At 40.5% G+C, this 20,306-nt stretch overlaps 4 protein-coding genes across 4 annotated transcripts; 1 reads left to right on the top strand and 3 right to left on the bottom strand.

Moving 5' to 3' along the window:
* Positions 1–183: 183 nt before the first annotated feature.
* Positions 184–7,660, bottom strand: LOC137737951 (nuclear pore complex protein NUP155). The gene is made up of 12 exons (XM_068477540.1): positions 7,315–7,660; positions 6,493–6,662; positions 6,193–6,319; positions 5,326–5,588; positions 3,524–5,156; positions 3,217–3,429; positions 2,579–2,823; positions 1,899–2,486; positions 1,353–1,692; positions 1,010–1,228; positions 551–879; positions 184–457 (listed from the first exon to the last, which is right to left on the bottom strand). The coding sequence occupies exons 1-12, from the start codon at positions 7,471–7,473 to the stop codon at positions 340–342; spliced, it is 4,404 nt and encodes a 1,467-aa protein (XP_068333641.1). The 5' UTR covers positions 7,474–7,660; the 3' UTR covers positions 184–339.
* Positions 7,661–8,956: 1,296 nt separating this feature from the next.
* LOC137737770 (probable UDP-3-O-acyl-N-acetylglucosamine deacetylase 1, mitochondrial) lies at positions 8,957–11,475 on the top strand. Its single transcript, XM_068477323.1, has 7 exons — positions 8,957–9,143; positions 9,239–9,547; positions 10,027–10,233; positions 10,462–10,563; positions 10,677–10,741; positions 10,958–11,102; positions 11,223–11,475. The coding sequence occupies exons 1-7, from the start codon at positions 9,084–9,086 to the stop codon at positions 11,274–11,276; spliced, it is 942 nt and encodes a 313-aa protein (XP_068333424.1). The 5' UTR covers positions 8,957–9,083; the 3' UTR covers positions 11,277–11,475.
* Positions 11,474–14,588, bottom strand: LOC137737769 (E3 ubiquitin protein ligase RIE1-like). The gene is made up of 5 exons (XM_068477322.1): positions 13,839–14,588; positions 12,992–13,111; positions 12,504–12,636; positions 12,247–12,402; positions 11,474–12,009 (listed from the first exon to the last, which is right to left on the bottom strand). The coding sequence occupies exons 1-5, from the start codon at positions 14,384–14,386 to the stop codon at positions 11,848–11,850; spliced, it is 1,119 nt and encodes a 372-aa protein (XP_068333423.1). The 5' UTR covers positions 14,387–14,588; the 3' UTR covers positions 11,474–11,847.
* A 691-nt stretch (positions 14,589–15,279) lies between these two features.
* Positions 15,280–19,572, bottom strand: LOC137736767 (microtubule-associated protein 70-1-like). The gene is made up of 11 exons (XM_068476027.1): positions 19,033–19,572; positions 18,836–18,921; positions 18,217–18,282; positions 17,929–18,099; positions 17,674–17,844; positions 17,360–17,515; positions 17,100–17,246; positions 16,925–16,996; positions 16,315–16,833; positions 16,046–16,233; positions 15,280–15,846 (listed from the first exon to the last, which is right to left on the bottom strand). The coding sequence occupies exons 1-11, from the start codon at positions 19,274–19,276 to the stop codon at positions 15,807–15,809; spliced, it is 1,860 nt and encodes a 619-aa protein (XP_068332128.1). The 5' UTR covers positions 19,277–19,572; the 3' UTR covers positions 15,280–15,806.
* Positions 19,573–20,306: the final 734 nt, after the last annotated feature.

Here is a 20,306-nt window from a genome sequence, read left to right on the forward strand (position 1 = left end):
AATAATTATTTAGAGTACAAAATTAGTGCACAAATTTGATGTAAGACCCGATGTCGCAAAGTGCAACGTGAAAAATACGCTATATAATTCGCCTTTATTTTTTCAAAAATGATGCTTTCTTTTTAAATAAAAAAATACAGAAACTATATTGTCATTCCCTGTTCATCGTTGCATCAAATTGCATAAAAATAAAAATAAAATTGCATTTATTTGGCTGAAACAAGACGACTTTCGATACCCATTTTGCAGAAAATTACATGACACCTCGAATGCTTGAAGTTACAACATAATTATTTTTAAATGTAACAAGTAACAAGAAAAATCTTGTACACTGAACAATCAAAACCGATCAAAAGAAAAGGGACTCGTCAGCGATTCTTCAAGTTCTCGAAAGCCATGGTAAACAGCTTCAGTCTGGCTTTGTGGAAGGGCCAACCTCCGTACCTCGGTCATATACCTGAAATTCCAGTACAACAGGAACAAAAGAGCTTAATCTCGGAATATAATCGTAGATTGAAACTCTTAAGGATGTTTAGAGAAGAAAGCTCACCTGTTTGCAGCACTCGAGATCTTATCTCGAACCCCTTGGTTGAGGACCGCCGTTTGCTCCATCGAGAAAGTTCCACCTAAAATTAACGAAGCTCCAGTAGCACTAGTACCCATTCTCTGTGCAAACACAGACATTGCCCACTCTCGAAGTACTACTAGCACTGATCGGAGAAGGCGTAACCTAAGGTTTGGTGATGGCAAAATAGCACCACTTGTCAACAACTGGTCATAAGTGTTCAATACAGGCTCGGTTGCACCCTTGCATGCAGCAAGAAGAGCCCTTGCCACATCTTCATCTCCAACCGATTCAACCCCTGATTCCAGTCGATCCTACAAATAGATATGAAACAAAATAAAATGAAAAATCAGGCAACTCTTTAATTTTTAAGTAATCAACTTTTGTATGTGCGCGCGCGCGCACATTTATGAGTTAGAGTTTGTGCGCATCTCTCCAACGTACCATTGCAGCTTTCTCGAGGTGGAGACACAATGTGTCTAAGGGTAAACCAGCTCCATCTCCAGGATAAATGTGAGAACCAACTCTCTTCAATACTGCACAAGCTTCAGCAATGCCACCCCTTGAAAGAGCTTGATCAATCAATCTAGCCCACGTCTCTCGTACGATGCTGCTATCAGCATCACCAGAATAGTATGCAAAGTATAGCATCTCTAGACATATCTGTGTGCACGAGAGGAAAAACAAAGATTCAGTTATCAATGAAAACGAGAATTCCCCAACCCATTAAGCAGTAAGGAGCAATTCGAAATAACAGAGTGATTGACGAGCAGAAGAAACCAAGTACCTCCCAAAGTTCAAATGGAAGAGCATATTCATTGTAGAGCTGAGTTATATTCTTTAAATCTAATGATAGCTCCTTGGCCTTTTCTCGTGCAATAATTGCAAGATTGGCATCACCAGAAGTTCCACTTTGGACAGGCTCCGATGCTTCAGGCAAAGCTTCTATCCTGGAAGCAAAAGCCTCAAGTTCCTCCTTGATCTTTATCTGAAAACGAAGGACAGAAAGCTTTCCTTCCAGCAAATCTAACAACCCATCATCATAAGCGCCTCGAGCAGAACCTACCATGCCATCATTGTTACTTGCATTTTTTGCCTGCAGGACTGCATTACTCAGGTAATGATACCTGGAGTTGACAAAAATCATTACTTAGGACGGCTTGCACTAAAAACACCCACACAAACACAAAGAGATACCCAAAGAAAAACCTCACAAACTATTTAGCTATAATTTTTAGTAATATAAAACCCTGGTACAGTGTTTGGAAAGGCACCACAACAACTCGAGTCTCCAGAGAGAACTAAAGAAGACTGAAGGGACAAATATGCTTACCTTTGATCTAGAGTAGGAACATCCACCGTGTCATTTGAGCGCCTCTCTGCCAGTCTTAGTAATACACGAGCTGCAAGCAGATGCTGCCTCTTTGAGACATAATACCGTGCCAACAGTTCAGAATATTTGGCTTGATTGGATGGGATGCTTGTTCCTGAGTGACCAATTGGAGAACCGGATGGTGTTTCCCCAGAAACAGCACTTTCTAGAAACGGCACCAAATCAGGACCTCCATACTCCAACAATGCATCTTCAAGGCCCAAATCAATCATAGCACGGTACAAATACTCGTGAAATAATCGGTCAGGAGACTGAATGCCCAGCTGAACAATCTGGGAAATATATTTGTTCCGAGAGACCTGATCAAGGACAGATCGTGCAGCAGGCCTCAAAGGAGAACCAAACTCCCTCTGAGAAGGCTCGCCTTTCAGAGAACGCAATGCACTGATGACAATCTCATAGCACTGTTCACGTTGAGCAAGCGCATGCTCTCTAGTTGCTGCATCAATGTGGTCATTAAAAGCATCACCTGCGGGATCAAGAGCCTGTGCCTTTTGTAAAGGCAAGCGAACCACTGCTTCATAAAACCTGCAACATAAGCAATTTTATGTCTAAGACATAACGACCTAAGTACAGACAACCAAACAAAACAGCACTGGGCTTTGTCCCAAGAAATTGACCTCAAATCCTCAAACCGTTTGCAAACAGTTCGTAAGTCAGCAGATTCTGGAACTTTACTTAAGAAATTGAAGGCTTCTCTAGCAAGACTCTCCTTGTCGGGATCTGGAGCTATAGCAGCTCTCTCAAGACACTCCACAGCTAGAAAAAACTTGTAATCAGACTCCTTATAATAGCTTGGACAGCCGTCCCGTAATCTCCCACTAATATCATCTACTGCCCCCCTGCCATCAGGACCAGTATAATACTGGAGCAATGAATAACAAGAAAATATCAGAATGAAGAGTTGCAAAAGATAAATAAATAAAAAAACCTGATAAACAATAGAGGGAACAACAACAACAAAGCCTTTTCCCACTAAGTAGGGTTGGCTGTATGAATCGTAGAAAGCCATTGCGCTCGGTTCAATGCCACGTCTTCTATTAGATCCAAATACTCTAAGTCTTTTCTTAGAGTCTTCCGAATTCTTCCTAGGTCTTCCTCTATCCCTTCGGCCCTAGACCTCTGTCCCATAATTGCATCTTTTAACCGGAGCGTCAATAGCAAGGTGATCACCTTCCTCCGAACAAACAATAGAGGGAAAGAAAAGGAAATTTTGCTAAAGTGAGATTCCTCAATGTTAAATCTAAAATTGCACTACCTCCATAAGAGCAGATATAAGCCTTGTAGCAAGGTGGTCACCTTCCTCCGAACAAACTAACTGATGAAATGTCATTACAACTAATTTCTGTCGTATGGTAGCATCAAGCCCCTGAACCAGCCGTGTGACATGGTGCTGTGAAAGAAGCTGGAGCAGAAACAGGGCTTCACTGGATCTAAGAAGTAATTGCCTGATGCATTCCATCGCCCTAACCTGCAGGATAAAAGATAAACAAAAATTAGGAAAAGGGAAGGAAAAGTATTGTATAAACAAACACCTTGGTGCGTTTAAGATATACAAAAACTACCTCCATTGCTGCTAGTTCAGCGGGACTATATGGTAATCTCTGCCTTTTATTAGACATACCACCATCACTAGACTCAGTGTTCCTTGAGTAAGCACCAAATAAATTCCTCACTGTACCATGGTCACCACCACCTAATTCTGAACCGGCTCCATAAAGTATAGAACCAGTCAGATCTCCTAAACCAGCAACACAGCCATAAAGTCCCCTCCTTTGGTTCCTTCTGGACCTCAACAAACTCTCTAGCGAACGAATCTTGTTTTCAAGGACTTGCATAGCCTCAAGAGAGAGTCTGCATACGACTAACCCATTTTCTGACATAGAATCACCTTTTAATACCATGACTGGAAGTTCCCACAAAGGAAATAGCAACCTTGCAGCACACAAACAGAGCCCTTCATGTGCACCTGAAAACACAGGCTCAGCCTCCTGAACAACTTGCCCCATGCTGAATCCCCCAGCAGCGGTTCTAGTATTAGATAATGCACTGCTACCCTCCAGTTGTGGCATTCCAACTAATCTTGGGTCTTCAAAAGCTTCAGCCGCCTTCTGTGCAACAACATTGCTTATAAGAGTTTCTGAATGTACTATCCTAGCTGCAAGCATTAGACACATTGCAGCAGCCTCACCGGCTCCAAAACGAGTGAAGAATTCTTCTAAGATTGACCTGGGGGTGTTGGCCTCAAACAACCTCCTCAGAATGTCCACAGGCCTATTGATAACTATTTCCATCATTCCCATAGTACTGAAAACAACAACGCGCCTTCTTGGCAATATATGTTGGATTGACAGGTCACCTCTGGCCCAAAGCTTTCCAGATACCTTTTCACAGGACTCATCCAAGCCCTCATATCCACCATATTCAATTTCTGAATATAGAGACAGTACAGTTGTTGCAGTATCAGGCAAGGGGAAAACATCTGCTACAAAAAGCATTCGACCTTCAACTGGTAAAGAAGATACAGATTCCCGCAGCGCCCGAGAACTCCTGGAACTTATCCCTGAAGTACTTAACCCAGTTGATTGTGCTGTTGAATCACGGCTCACAATAAGAAGAGAAGTTGTGGTTGCTGGAGATGAATCAGAAAGGACAAGAGTTCCAGCAGAATAATGTCCTGCCTCAACCTTTAGGGAGAGATCATCATTCTGAGACCTACCCGCAAGAGACACGCTTCCAAAGGCAAGTCCACCACTGACCCCTAGTGGAGGAGAAGGCCTTGTTGTCACAACTTTTAAACAGGTAGGTTTATGATGGTTTGTATTGAACCCACCTAGATTTCCACTAGAAGGAGAAGTGGTAAGATACATCCTTCTGCCATCTGACAAAATAGCAACAAGGTGTAGAGACTTGGATTCCAGTGTAGACAATGGTGATATGCAGACTATTGATGACTTTGGCAATCGATTTGGACCTCTAGGTCCAGTTGATTGTCTACCCCCATAATGATCCCTCTGGTTTATCAGATTCCTTTCTTCTGCCACTTTCTTCAATGGCCCATCAGCATTTTGCCCCACAATATACACCTGAAGTTTCATTTCTTCAGTCCGTGCATACAGGATATGCCTTTCATTATCAAAAACCATTTCGACAATGGGGTCAACAGCTCCAAACTTAAAAACATTAGGTACTACCCATCTGAAAACAAACGAAACAAAATATGTCATGTTCATATGTTATCTTTGAAAAGAATATCCAACTTCAAACTTTTAGGTGGAAATTGGAAAACCCACCAACTGGAAAAACCACCAGAATAATTACAACTTTGAAGAGAGCAAAGAAGGAAAAAATAGATAGTCCAACCAACCTTGAAATAACACTTCCTATACCAGCAGTCAGACAAACTTTCCGACAACGCTTTTGCCAGCCTGATCCAGTTGTATAATGTAGCTCATAAATGTGGCCATCACGCCCAGCAAGGAAAATACGACCCTTGTCAGTACACGTGATACATGTCATTGTGATTCCATCAGATGGTACTGTATACTCTGGCAATGGCTGTAGTGAGACCTCTGCATAAGGATCTGTGCCACCAGCCCCTCCAGAGCAACATACTCCTACAAGATTTAACTGATAAAAGACAGAGACCATTAAGAAAAACTACAAACTTCAACTAGAAATTGTTAAAAGTTCTATGCTGCAAACAAATTAAGAGAAACCCTTATGGCAAGTATCAAAAAGAAGATACAGCTTAAACAAAAGTCAACAAAGTCAAATACAGAAAAATAAAAAAAATTGCACCTAATTATGACTGAATATTCAATTCTCAAGTTAAATATCTTCTAAAGAGAAAGGCAGACCAATACTGGAGGCTTCTGCCAAGCCATACCCCTGTCTCCAGATAGTTTTTTCTAAGACTCGAACTGCGGGCACCAACTTGCTTAGGGAAGACTCTATCCTTAGTTTAGGTAAAATAAGTGTCTTAATCCAACTTATAAAAATATCCAAGTATGATTAAGAGCAATGTATACCCACTGGTCACAACTTTAAGCAGTCATCACTAACTTCACAGGAAAAAGTTAAAAAATAAAAAATAATTCTAAAGCAGCAATTAATCTTAACACCACAATCTATGAGGGATCAACCAGGCAATGCCTGGAAATTTAGTTTTCAGTTGTCGGAATTGTACCTATGGGGATATAGACGTAAACAAAGGAGATAATAACCAACATACCTCAACAGGGGTTGCCAAAATCAAAAGATACTGAATAGCTTCAATGAAAACACCAGGTTTAGATTTAGCAAGGCCAACAGCACAAATAGCTTGATCCTCCCCGCTATATTCTGGACATTGTCCATCCCTGATAAATAAAGAATGTCAGAGGGATTTAATCGAAAGCGTGGAGATGAAATCCCTGGACCAGTGGTCAAAAAGCTACAAGTATGGTACTAGTTATGATATCCGCAACTTGAAATTATTTATTTTCATAGGTTTTCTAGTGGTAGTATTATCATCTTATGACTATATACTCACCACTTGTCGAAACGCCAGAGAAACAAGGAGTTATCTACTGATGCCCATGCCCTACGAATCTCGGGAAAAATCCCACATAATGAATTTCCTTCCCCACCAGCTGCATTGTATCTTTCAATAAGTACGAGAGGCAACTCCCAAGTATCCACCACCTCAACCAAAGGTGGCCACTGCAATGGAATAAGCATCATTGTAAAGCTTTAGAGAACAGAACTGAATTCGAGTCATACAATCTAAACAAAAATATGATACCACTGTAATTTCAGATTGTTAAACAATAACATGAAATATAGCACTACTTATGAGCAGAAAACAAGTGTAAATAACACATCAAAAATGAATTTTATCATAATTAATTTATTAGAATGTTGAGATCAAGTAATTTAGAAAGAATGATACCCATTGACTGTCAGAAGATTGCCAATTAAAATGGCACACATGATAAATACCATACGTGCTACGCAACTCTCACATTGCCTAATTAATACATTTGGTGATCCACCAGTGCGGTAGTGCCGAAAAACCAAGGAAATACAACAAATTCATGAAGTCCTATCATTTACCCAGTACATCGGTAAATGCTGATACTTCAGTTCAAGAACAATGATCCAGTTCAAGGTTATACTAACAATGAGTGGAATGCAATTATACTTGTGAATATATACTTCTCATAGACCAAATGCAGCTATACGAATAACAAAGCCGGAAATCTTACAAGAGAAACAATGAGCCTAAAACTAACACATTGCAATCTGAGCCCTAAATATCAAACTTTTACAACAAAAATCAAAGCTTTTAAGTCGCATAAATTACGGAAATTACCTCTCTGGGATGAGTAGAATAGGGGTGACTAACGTATCGGGAAGCTTCTAGGGCTTCTTCAAGATCGAGCTGCGACGCGACTTCACGGCCAATGCGGTCGCCGACGACGATACCCGCATGGGTGACATCGCGCATAACGACTTCGTCCTCCCAGGACATGGCGTTCAAAACCCTAGAACTTCGAACGGGCAAAATTGCAACCCTTCGGGTGTGTAAAACTGCAACCTTTAGTCGGTTTTCCCTCCCTTTCTCGGGAACCAAACAGGGAAAGTCTTGGATTGGAGAGCAAATTTTCACACGGCTACGACTGAGAGAGTAGGGGAGTGGGGGAGATTCGAAAATTAGGGTTTTGCGGAGGGTTTGTTTGTGGCGGGCAAATTAAAAGGTGCTTTGGGGATAACCCGGAGGGTCCGGTTCACTGAACGGCTCGGTTCACCAGAGCGTCTAAATTTTGATTTTTTACTTTTTTTTTTCCTTCGTCCGTTTTTATTTTGTTATTATTTTGTTTTTCTTGCTCTAAGTAATTGCATATACCTTGGATTGTTAGTGGGGGTATTTATACTAGCATCAAAAGAGTCCTTGCTTGATTGGGAAATTGTAAACCAAATATTGAGAGGAATTTAATCTGGGCATGTTTCTCTTTGGATGTTTTGAGCTCCAACATTCCTCTTTCACGTAGATTTAGGCGTAGAATTAAGGAAGTTTATTAAAATTGTTGAATAAAAAAAACTTGTTAATTGTCACATCCCGTCTCGGGTTTCACCACATTTCGGGCTCGATTTCGAGTAACACGATATTGTCTGCTTTAGGCCACAATCACGCCCTCACAGTTTTGTTTATGGGAACTCACACGAGAACTTCCCAGTGGGTCACCCATTGGGATTGCTGGGTCACCCATCCTGAAATTGCTCTCACCCGAACTCGCTTAACTTCAGAGTTCCGAAGCCAATAAGCTCCCAAAATGCCTTGTGCTATATGGAGGTAAGTATGTACATATAAGGCATAGAGGATCATCTCCCCTGGATGATGTGGAATCTAACATTAATCATATTTGAATTGATTCTCACAAATTACAAAAATTATGAAAGACTATTATATTTCAAAAACAAAAGGTTTCAATTGAGTTAGACCTTAATAATATTTTGAAAGTCCGTAAACTCAAGTTAGACTATTATGTTTATAGAAATTCGCCTTCATCTTTTATTCCTTAACATTTGTAGCTGGCGAATTCTCCTGCGTCTCAAGTTTAAACCTTGCGTACTCTTGTATAAATTAGTGGCAATAATTTGCTTTGCACAAAAAATAACATATTTTTTCTTAAATAACGGAATAATTAAATAAAACTGCAATTTGAGATGTTTTTATTATCCTGTCACAAAATAACAAATAAACAAATAAACTCCATTTTTCTTTTATGTTTTTTTTATAAAAAAAAATTATTATTAACAATTCAAAAGTCTCATTATGCACCATTCACAAGTATATTAATTTTTTTAGTTATAAAAATTTTAAATTAAAAAAAAATGTTTAAAAGGCCATTAACATTTTTTTTTTTTTTTTTGAAAGCCTAAAAATTGGAAGACAAAATAAAGTCTCCAGTCAGTAGGCAAAACCGGTGGAAAGCCCTAGCTCGCACAGAGTCCCGCCAAAATGTGGTCTCCTCTCAAGTCTTTAACATTTCTGCCCAGATTCCAAAGATCCACCGTGAAATCCTTAGGTTAAGGCGCGAGACGACGGCGTTTCGATACTCGCCGTCAATCCAGCAAGCTATGACACTCTCCAGTGCCTTCAACGCATTCAAGTCCTCCAAATCCATCTTCTGGAAATCCGTAAACTTTCTCTCTCTGAGGGCATTTTCTCAGCAACCAAACGGAAAAATCGCGGGAAAATGTGTCTGAGTGTGTTTTTTCTTATTTGATTTCAGACCGGTAGGCTTCAGCGGACCTTAGCGGAATGCATAGAGCGGAAAGGGAAGAGCTTGCACAGCGGCAAGGTCACTGCCGTGAAATTGTGGCCGGATCACGCCGGCAAAGGGAGATACTTTGTGTGCGGGTCAAATGCGATTCGAGCTTCGATTGAGTTTGCCGAGGAATCGCCTCTCTGCACCACTCTCTGTAAAGATGGGCTCAAAATTCGGACAGTTGAGCATTTGCTTTCGGCTTTGGAAGCTATGGAGGTTGATAATTGCCGGATTGAGATCAAGAACCCGGACCCCGAAGATATCGATGTTGAGGTTGGTACCATAAAGTTGTGAATTTTTTCGAATTGTATGAGGACTTGGGTAGTTATTTTGGGGAACTTGAACTGTTAATTGCCACTTCCAAGTAATTTGAGGCAATCATAATTTAGAACATGAAGAATTACTGATGGTTTAGCGCTTTTGGACTCGTTTGGAATTGCTTCTCTAGAAAAACACTTCCACTGTTAAAATTGTTGAAATTTTATTAAAATCCAAGTGCTTGACCGGAAATTCAAACTTAGTCGGAACTCAGAAGTGCTTTTGGTTGTCAAAGCACTCTTAGCCCTTTCAGAAGCATCCCAAATGCAAACGGGGACACTCCTCCTGTAGCACTCCTCGTGTTAATGCAGAAGGATTATAAAATATTCAGCTTAGAGTGTAGATGGTTAAAAATAAGCGTCAAAATCGCTATCCTTACTGATTATCGGCAATGACATAGGAGAATTGATGATGCCCAAAATCAAGTCATGCAGGTTCCTATTTTTGATGGGTCAGCAAGAGAATGGGCGGAGGCTATAAAACAAGTTGGTCTAAAAGAGGCAACAGATGAGCAAGGCAACTGTTGTGAAAAGATGGCGGCACATATGAACGAACCAGTTCATGTCTGGAGGAATAATTCTTTTGTAGCTGCTTTCCCATCACCAGAAATCCGTATCACTTACGGTATTGACTTTCCGCAGGTACACATTTTCCCGGATTGAAAATTGTCTGTACTAACAGCATGGAATTGGAATGTGAAGCAAATAGTTATTCTTATTAATCATCATCCATTGAAAGAGATTGGTTAGTTAATGAGAGGAATGGCTATCAAATATCTACACATTATTTTGCTTTTCTTCAACTTCTTTGTCCAAATGTGAGAATTTGTGGGCTGATCTTCGGGGTTACTTGTTTGACACTTCCTGTAGGTGGATGCTATTGGCTGCCAATGGTTTTCTGTTACCTCCTTAGATAACTCTTTCTATTCCAAGCAGATTGCTTTGTCAAGAACCTTTTGCATTTACGAGGAGGTCGGTACTGAATGGTTCTCCATCAGAAGTCTTGCATTACTCTGTTTTTGGTTTTAGATTAGAAATGTATTGTTCAAATTATTACGTTAATGCTTGAATCCGTGTTCCAACAGGTGGAGCAAATGCGCAAGGCAGGACTCATAAAAGGTGGTGGGTTAGAAAACGCAATTGTTTGCAGGTAAGATGCTCGGATTTATGTCAATTTGAACTCGATAGGTGGTGACATGGGTGATCAAATATGGATTGACCTGAACTGACATGAGAGTTTTGGGTTGGATTTGATTTTATACAAGTTAAGCGACGAGTTCAGGCAGAAAATGCTATAAAGTTCGAAGAATCTCTCAGTTATTACTTGTTTTCCCCACTGAAACTTCATCCTGTTTTCATCATGCAGTGCTAGTAAAGGTTGGTTGAACCCACCGCTGCGTTTTCCAGATGAACCTTGTCGACACAAGGTCTTAGATCTTATCGGCGACCTTTCCCTTTTCGCAAGGTTTGGAAGCCAAGGGCTTCCAGTGGCACATATAGTGGCATACAAGGTATTTGTTGTGCGGATTAACGTAAGTTTGGCTTGTTTTTATGTCTAAGCAGTTCTTAGGATAAAATGGTTATGGGATATTCAATCAATTCCATTGTTTGTTTCGTGGCATGTCAAGCAGGGTGGCCATGCACTGCATTCAGATTTGGTTCGCCGGCTGTCGGAAACTATATAAAAGGATCACGGATTATCTTTTGGTCCTCTAGAAGTCGTAACGTTGCACCAACTTGGAAATGTAGTTGCAGAAAAATAGAGAAGGAAGAATCGCATGAGTCGATTCGACTCGAAGTGCGCAGAATCAGAGCTTCTGTAATATGCATCAAGGCTTAACAGTGTAACATTATGTTCTTAACGAAGCAAATAAACTGTCTGTTTATCGATGACCCGCAAAAAAACTGTCACTATGCCAAAGTAACCGAATTACACGATGAACTCTTAGAAACCTCGTATCAATAACATGAATACATAAATACGCAAAACAATCGTTTTTCCTTGCTAGGAAAGGAAACCTACGTAACAGATTAACAAGATTTTGAGGCCTGTTATCTATATCTCCATTTTTGCACAGGCATGAAACAGCACAGGCAAAAACTGAAAGAATCAAAGGCGACTCCAAATGGCCAGAAAACAGACACAATGGGTTACAGTTTGGTATGCTGTAAGTCAATATCGATGTAACTATTTGAAAAGCTTTGCAGTCATCACATTTTCTGTACATACGGTACTTGCAGTTTCCTATCGATCCTTTAAACCGGTTCATTTCCCTTGAGAATGTTGTACTTGCAGAGAGGACATGTTGCATTCATTTTAAGCCATTTCACAATGCACGTAGCGTGGAAATGATGATTACAGGGAAGCGTATGAAGCTCTGCCCCATCCTCATACGGGCTGAGACATATACAACATTCCTGAAAAGTGAAAAGAATAAAAGCGAACGACCATAAATCTTTAAAGCATAAAAATTCGTCAGAAATTAAAATGTTGCAAATGCAATAAGACGTATATGCAGACATGTATCTGACTGAATGAGCTCATTCGCCAAAAGGGGGAATGCAAGTATTATTCATTTTCTAGTAGGACAAATGGATTTTTTCATTAATATACTGAAACGTAATTGCAATGCATGATAACATGCCATAACATACCGCATCCTCAGGTAAAAGAACACGCTCAACTGCTAGGTACCCGCTGCTTGATTCTACCGGAATCATTTTTCCTGCTCCAACACTAGGTTTTTCCTCACTGTTCGCTCGAAACCAGTATTTTGGCAGAAAACTGAGATCTGCTTCTGATGCACCTTCCTACATTGTCACACCCCAAAAAAAAACCAAGAATAAGCAGTGACAACTCCATCATTTGTTGAGAAAACTTTGAATCATAGTTATAGGTTCTCTCTTCATACCTGTCCTGCAACGGTGTAAAGAATTGCAATGATGCATGGCAAACAGCAACAAAGAGCAACTCCAATCAAACATGCCAGGACAACACAAAAGATGGCAAAGAAGACATCAAATGCCAGAAAAACCACAGCCAACCTGCACAAATTCGGAATCAGATATTTTTCTTTTATTCTAGCGGTTACAAAATATGTATTGAGTTATCATGCACAGCTCAGGGTGACTTGTGTTAAAGCTGCCGGTACTCAAAAGCAAGGTTTTGAACGTGATCTGCCTTCCCCCAGCTTCTGTATTCATTGCTAACATTATAATGTCATAACTACCCTTATGGTGAAACTAACAAAATTCCTAAAGAACCGTTTGTTGAAACAAATAAAATTACCAAGTCATAAAAAAGGAAAGAAAGAATATCTCCATAAACACAGCCAAACACACATGATGCCTATATTTTCAGATCAAGGAACAAGTCTTGATAGATTGATTATAGAAATACCAGTACAAAAGCGGAGCATTTTGCAGAAGAACTTCACCCCCAGAGACTACCCAATAGAAGCCAACTATCCACCAGAGAAACGACACCATTGTATTCATCGTTTCAAGTCGTTTAGAGACACTAGGCCAAATAAAATAGAGTCAGTCAGTAATTTATAAACCTTTCCAGCACAGTATTAAGACAGCACATGATGAAAACTCTAACTGCAAATATGGCTAAAGCCTGGAAATGCCATAGCAAGTTTTCATAACACCTTGGCCAAATTGAACAAGGATACATATTTTGCTTGCATCGTCACAAAATGTGAATAATGTAAAGATTAAAGCTTTGATGGTCGAGTGAAGTTGGGTTTTCACAACAAACACAGAGATAGCCATGGTAGCTGCTATATGTAAGGGGAAAAAGTGAATGGTAGCTGTGAAGATACGAGTAATGTTAGAATCATAACTATCATGTCCACACTGTTTCACACTGCCATTCCTTAAAACTACCAAATTCTAAAACACGCGAACGATGTCAATATTCCAATTGAGCTATGCAGTAAAGATACTAAGTCGGGCGACATAGAATGATACAAATAATTGGATTACGGGACTTTCTTGCACTAATCTAGTTCGACTCCCGTTTCCAGTTTAAGGAGCTATTCAAATTTTTTCTTCTTTCTTTTGTGTCAAGTTTCAATCCCATTTCTTCAAACAAATGGAAATAAAGTACTCTAAATATCCACTAATTGTGAAAGAGCAACCGATTAATCAAAGATTACTAGTCAAACTGCTTTCTACTGTCCAAATTAAACTCCATGAATTCTTTAAAAAAATAGTTACTAAAAATGGAAAACAAAATGTACCTGGAGCGAGTGGATGTCGCCAATTCCCTAGCCGCTTCTTCATCGTCAGTATCGACAGCATCGATATCCACCTGGTGCTCCTCCTGCTGGGCCTCCTGGTTTCTCCTACTAAGCCTCCAAGCAATATTATTCCTCCTCCGGTACTCCACCCACACCAGCACCACGTGTGCAAAACATTGGAGCGCATACCCGCAGATCCACAGCCGGATCGGCGTGTTCGGCCGCTCGTCCTCCGTCCATGTCAGCATCACCACCGACACCACCACGAACGCCGTGTTCCACATCATGTCCAGAGCCACCACCGGCTTCGAGTACCCCCAGTCGGCTCGCCGCTCGTCCAGCTCCCGCGCCGCCGTCTCCCGCACCAGCATCGACGCCCCCCTGCGCCCGGTGGCCCGTCCCAGCAGCATCGCCAGCGTGCCGGGCCGCGCGGTCGGGGAGCCGAGGTCGGACGAGTCCCGGCCGTTGCTCCCCTGACGGGGAAGAAGAAGCGGCGCACGTGACTCGGGCACCGCCGCCGCCGCCGTAGTTGACGATTCGGATGACATGTTTTGTGATGGAAATTGAAATTCAATTGACGATTACCATTGGGAGAAAAAGAAAGACATGACGATTAATTTACAAATTTGAAAAAGAATTTGTGGTGTGAAGAATGAATTGTGCATGCTGAAGAGTGAGTTCAAGAAGAAGGTGAGGGACAATTTGGGAATTTTAAGTGCGAGGTCTCGAAGTCTCAGTACTGGCCGTGTGCGCTGGTTGAATGGTAGATGAAGGTTTATGCTGGTTTTTTGGTAATTTTCCGTACATAGACTCCTCCGTTTAGCATGTTTCTCCTTTTATTTCAATTTCGGTATATTTAATTCCTTTTTAAGGTGATGTATTTAATTAGGAGTTTAAAATGCAAGTGGCCCGCTCCTATATATTAATGGAGACGAGTGTTACTCTTGTATCAGCGTAGATTTGAATCTCGTTAGCTTTTTAATCTAACATATAATCTAATAAAAAAGAAAAAGATGAGAACAACAGCTAAGCATTATTCAATTAAGTGGTTGTATGAATCCTAAAATGTTATTGCATTCCGTTTTACGTCAAATCTTCTAGTAGCTTCAAATACTCTAAAGCTTTTTTTTTATAGTTGTTTCTTTGCAAATCTTCCTAAACCTTCTTCTACCTCTTTTGGTCAGCACCTCCATTTCATCGTTGCATTTTCTAATCCAAACATCTGTAGATATTCAATTCACGTATGACGTATCCAAAATCACATTAACCAATTTTTTCTTATCTTATCTTCAATTGCAACCGTTCCTCGAAAACAGAAAAAGAAAAAGAAAACGAACCTAAAATCTAGCGAGGAACATGACTTGATGCTCGCACATAACCGACCATCTTAGTTTCAGGCTATATGTTGCCCTTTTCATCCGATGTGGGAGAGAGATGGATATAAACCAACGGTGGGCTATAGATGAATTAACACAACCAACAAAAGATCTGATCTTGATCTGGTTACAAGAATATTAACAAACCCCTTAACCAACAAAAACCACACTAGCTTCTGCAATTACAAATATAAACTGCAATACATACAACATCGTAACAAAACCCAATAAGCTACCTATACAAACACAACCACTGCCCGCTCACGATACGACGCCACAAAAGGTAGGTTAGCCCAAAAGTCAATAATCTTCTTCTTCCCTTGCTCTTTCTTCTGCTCATCTCTCTTAACAAGCACGGGAATAACAATCTACGTCAGAGGCAGGCATACCGACATCTTCTTTCTCAGATATTGCTCTCCTTTACCAGCATTTGGCGAACAGTTTCATCGGCATGCCAGCTACTATCTTTATAATCAATCACGGTAGGGAGGAAAGGACAGGATAAAATAAAATAAGTGTGGAAAACGGAAGGAGGAACAAGGCGCCTCCCTGTGGTTTAATGCCTTTCTGCAGCTCCAAATTAGGATTTTTGTCATTGGGTGCTGCGGGTTAACCCACTTCGCGCGAGACCCCTGCACAGTATGTGAAACATGTAAATCTCTACAAGTTTTGTGAGAACAATAATCACAACAGAGGTCACACCGTCAGTGGTCACTATTGAGCATTTGTACCCAAAAAATAATGATTGTAGGAATGCACTCAATAAATGGTACAACCGAACAATTAAATGGTCCGAGACATCACAGGTGGTAAGAGATTGAAACTAAGTACCTTCCAGAGAGAACCTGAGCACTGCTGACAGAACTTTTGGTATTACCAAACCGCTTGGCCCTATTCTCATGTTCTTTGTCCACACGCATGGCAGCTACCTCCTTCTCCATGGAAGCAACTTCTCTTCTCATTTTCTTTGCTTCAACCTCCATTGCTTTAGTCAAGGTATCTACCTTCTTGGCTAACATCTGAAGGACGATAATCATAACCAAACACTTAACCGAGGGTAACATTACAGAATAATGAAACTGATATAAAAGAGTACGGACCTCAATAGCATCGTCCTTGTCTTTCAGGCTTTGATCTTTCTCATGACCAGCTTTCCTCAACGCTACAACCTCTTTCTGCAACAAATCATACAAAACCCCTGGGACACTATCCTCCCTATCCACTGTGGAGAACTCAGGCTTATCATCTGAATTTCCCTTCCAGTTAGTTTGTGTTTCACCATCCTTTGTTCCCTCACAAGATTGGTTGACGGAGAAACTGGGGCTTGTACCATTCAAGGGAACCTTACCCCTGTCCAATGATCTTGTACCACCATCAAATGATTTTGACGTGCCTTTAGCATGCTTTAACACTGAACTGGTGCTGGAGGACAAAGACCTGACGGGAGTTCTCTTGGATGAAAAGCCATTGGAGCTTAATTTTGGAGCATTATCAGCTCCACCCAGGGACTGACGTCGAGAGGGCCCATTGCTTGTACTTCTTCCCTCTACTGTGCTGCGATTAATACTGTTACCTCTCACACTCTCCTCAAGCACCTTAAGTCGCATGTGATATTTTTCCTGTTAAAAAGAGAGATAACTTTTACTATATATAACACCCTAAATTTAAATGAAAACAGATTTGGCATTGGTTGCGGAACCAGATTATTACTTTCAACTGAGCTTCAGACTTGGCAGCTCGCTCAGTTATGGCAAGCTTGTCACGAAGTTGTTGCATTTCTCCCTGTAAGAACACAGTTTGTCATTACTAAACAGTAGATGCCAAACACTGAGTTCAGAAAGCCAGTAAGAAGAGCTAACCCCAAAAGGAAGACAGAAACCACTACCTGCAAGAATCTCCGTTCTTCAAGCCATTGTTTTACAGGCATCACTTTGTCATTAGCATCTTTCCACTCATTTGCTACCACTACAGCTACTCTGTTTGCTGTTACTTTTGCACGGGCCAACTCCCGGTCTAGAGTTTTCCTTTCCTCCTGAGAAAGAAAACCGAAACCTCTTCAATCTTAAGAATGCTTTCAACTACATATTACAGGTAAACTAAAAGCAACTGCCAAGATTGTGCATTTAAATATGGTTGGCATATTACATTCATCTCCTGAAACTTCCGCTGATAATCCCTCACAGCATTTGCCGCTGCACCACCAGCAAGAACAGCCTCTTCCAACTCCCGCACGGTCTGTGTAAGCTTTTCAACCTCAGCAACCTTTTGTCTATGCATCTTGTCTAAAATTTTATTTTCTTCCTAACACACAGAAGCAGTAGAAACACCAAATAAATCATACAAGTCAAACAAAGAGAGCGAGAAACTACAAATATACAATGCCAAACACTGCTCCCAGATGCGGAAAAAATGTCTAATTCACTTAAAGAAAGGAATATCATGCATTATCATGCACATACCTGACAAATTTCTATCTGTTTCATCAACTCTTGGTTTTTATTCTGAAGATCATCCACCATGGAGGCCTTAGCCAAGGCAACCTGAACAGTCCTCTCAGCCTCAAGTAAAGCTGCTTCTTTTGATTTGGTAAGGCGATCCAAAGCTTTGTTATCATCTTGAAGCTTTGCAATCTGTAAGAATTAAATGTAACAAATTAATTACACCTACAAAGTACCACAATAATTCTTGTTCTCCTTGGATAAGGCAGAATGTACCTCTTGCCGGGCAAGCTTGAGCTCAGCCTCCAGAGGTGCAAGAATGGCTTCAATAGGAGGCATATCATCATCCTTTTGCGCAGCATGAACCCTCCGTAGAGTAGCTTCAGCTGCGAACTGAGCAGCCATGGAAGCTTTCTTCTCATCATTGATTTTCTTTATTTCAAGATTCTGCAAAACATTTTTTTGTGATGTAAAATTGTGACAAAAAGTACATATAACAGAAGCCAAAGTAAGTTAGAAATATTTTAAATAAAAGTTCATAAAAGATTCTGATTCAAATCATACTTTGCTTTCTAGAAGTGATTCTGTCAACTTTAGCTTTTCTTCCACCTTCGACAACTCATCAGTGAGCTGCAATGTAACGAAAACATAGACAAGAAGAAAATTCAGCGGCCAATTTAACAACATATTTATAATTTCCAACATTCCATATAAGCTTACATGGGCGATTACCATACACGTATACATTGCTACAGATTCCATAAACTCGGTCTAATTAAAATATGTTAACCCCAGAACCAAAAAAGGAATGAGAACAAGTTAAATTCTGAATAGGCGACTAATATGCAAGGCATAGCATGAACATGTAGCCCAATGGCCCCAATCCTCCAGAAATGGGATCCTGATCAAATAACCATAGCCCATCAACTAATAAAAAATAAACTCCATATTAATTAACCAAAGTAATTAATCTAAGTCGTCTTCTCCGAAAATTCCCAATACATATACCACAAAATTGATGGGAAACATTGGCCTAAATTTAATGTTCTACAATTAAGGAAAAATTAAGACTAAAATGATTGGCAGTGAAGCCAATATTTAAACACAATAGTTGTACGCACGCACGGATTTTTGTTGTGTTGATGATCGAAAAATCAGAGTAATAGAAAATGACGAAAATAACCTCTTCACAAGCCTTTTCTCTGGCTCTATCAGAGAGCTTGAGAGCCTTGATCTGAGCCTGTGCCTCTCCTAACTCCCGGTCCTTATCTGCAAACCACACACAAAAACGACAGTCAAGAAGGGTGAAACGACACCAGGAAATCTCGCAAAACCGACTGCAAATCTCGAGAAAAGCAGCGGATCGAGCCGCATTCGCACCTCTAACTTCATTCTCGAGCCGATTGAGCTCGACCTTGACCGGATCCGAGCCGTGCAAGAGGTTTATGAGCTCGTCGCCGTCCATACTCGGCCTCCTGAATCCTCTCCTCCGCGATGAGCTCTTCCCCTCCTTGAACGATCCCGACACCGTCAGCGGGGGCGGTGTCGGCGCAGCCCCGTGAACCGGTCCGTTACTGTACTCCGTCATCGGAGCATAACCTCCGTCGCCAAAAGCCTCCTCCATATCCCGATCTGCGCAGCGCACGGTCCTTCACATCCAAATGTAGCTCGGGATCCGAAATGCCTAGGGTTTCAAATCACAAATAAATACACAGACGCGCAGATGTGCAGAGAGATAGGGAGAGAAAACGAGAGAGTGTTTGGAGTTCTGGAAAAAATGGTGTGATTTTTTAGAGAGAAAAAGGCAGTGGGATTTGCTCTTTGGGTTTGATTTTCTCTCTCTAGACTGTGATTTAAATCTGGCAGCGGCTAGAGAGAGATATTAGATTTAGTTTTTTGATTAATTAAATAAAGGATGCTGGAGAGGCAGTGGAAGCGCTTTGCTGTTAAGCATAACACTGCTACTGCATCACTCTCTCTCTCTCTCCTCACAGTATTATTAAGTGAATGTACTCGCTTCGAACTGTTAATAATACTTGATTACTTTTGGTTGATTTTTTTTTGGTTTTCTTTTCTTTTGGGTATTGGCCCTTTTGGAATTTTCATTGAAGGGAGGTGTTTTTAACAAACGATTTTTAGGTCTTTAAGAAACAACTTTTTTAAATTTGTAATTGATTTTTTATCTTTTGGTTAAACAAATGGTATAATAGTTCGACAAAAGAGAAATTAGAAAAATAATGTCACAAAGTTGAGACACCTTATAAACCAGACAATAATAACTACTTATTAGAAGATGGAGCTTGCTAAAAATAGACTGGACCCGAAGGATGAGAGAGGCTCAAGTTGGCCAACTCATCAGCAACAAAAATTTTCTCACGATAAGCATGCATGGTATTACATTTCTAGTCACGTAACGACATCGCATTACAAACTTGAATCAATTCACCAATAAGTTGATTAAAGTTGGGACCATGTGATATTAGTTAGACAACAATTGCAAAATCAGACACCACCAAAAAAACGTTGAATTTATAAAAGTAGTAGTCCCAAAAAGATGCTCCAAATTTTAGCAATGAGAATCTAGCGAAGCCCAAGATTAATAATATTAAAAAAGTGATGTATGTGAGAAGAAAAAAAATTGTGTTTATTATTCC

The sequence above is a fragment of the Pyrus communis genome, chromosome 6 (assembly GCF_963583255.1).
Source record: "Pyrus communis chromosome 6, drPyrComm1.1, whole genome shotgun sequence".
Classification (NCBI taxonomy): Eukaryota; Viridiplantae; Streptophyta; class Magnoliopsida; order Rosales; family Rosaceae; genus Pyrus; species Pyrus communis.

Excerpts from the sequence above, each read along its gene's own strand:
- LOC137737951 (XM_068477540.1), bottom strand. The coding sequence starts at position 7,473 with ATGTCCTGGGAGGACGAAGTCGTTATGCGCGATGTCACCCATGCGGGT. Across the intron at positions 2,487-2,578 it reads AAACGGTTTGAGGATTTGAG|GTTTTATGAAGCAGTGGTTC; the intron begins GTCAATTTCTTG and ends CTTATGTTGCAG. Across the intron at positions 1,229-1,352 it reads TTCCATTTGAACTTTGGGAG|ATATGTCTAGAGATGCTATA; the intron begins GTACTTGGTTTC and ends TCGTGCACACAG.
- LOC137737770 (XM_068477323.1), top strand. The coding sequence starts at position 9,084 with ATGACACTCTCCAGTGCCTTCAACGCATTCAAGTCCTCCAAATCCATC. Across the intron at positions 10,234-10,461 it reads ACGGTATTGACTTTCCGCAG|GTGGATGCTATTGGCTGCCA; the intron begins GTACACATTTTC and ends CACTTCCTGTAG. Across the intron at positions 11,103-11,222 it reads CACATATAGTGGCATACAAG|GGTGGCCATGCACTGCATTC; the intron begins GTATTTGTTGTG and ends CATGTCAAGCAG.
- LOC137737769 (XM_068477322.1), bottom strand. The coding sequence starts at position 14,386 with ATGTCATCCGAATCGTCAACTACGGCGGCGGCGGCGGTGCCCGAGTCA. Across the intron at positions 12,403-12,503 it reads TTTACACCGTTGCAGGACAG|GAAGGTGCATCAGAAGCAGA; the intron begins GTATGAAGAGAG and ends GTGACAATGTAG. Across the intron at positions 12,010-12,246 it reads TTCTTTTACCTGAGGATGCG|GAATGTTGTATATGTCTCAG; the intron begins GTATGTTATGGC and ends TTCACTTTTCAG.
- LOC137736767 (XM_068476027.1), bottom strand. The coding sequence starts at position 19,276 with ATGGAGGAGGCTTTTGGCGACGGAGGTTATGCTCCGATGACGGAGTAC. Across the intron at positions 18,100-18,216 it reads AATCACTTCTAGAAAGCAAA|AATCTTGAAATAAAGAAAAT; the intron begins GTATGATTTGAA and ends AATGTTTTGCAG. Across the intron at positions 16,834-16,924 it reads AGTCTGAAGCTCAGTTGAAA|GAAAAATATCACATGCGACT; the intron begins GTAATAATCTGG and ends TCTTTTTAACAG.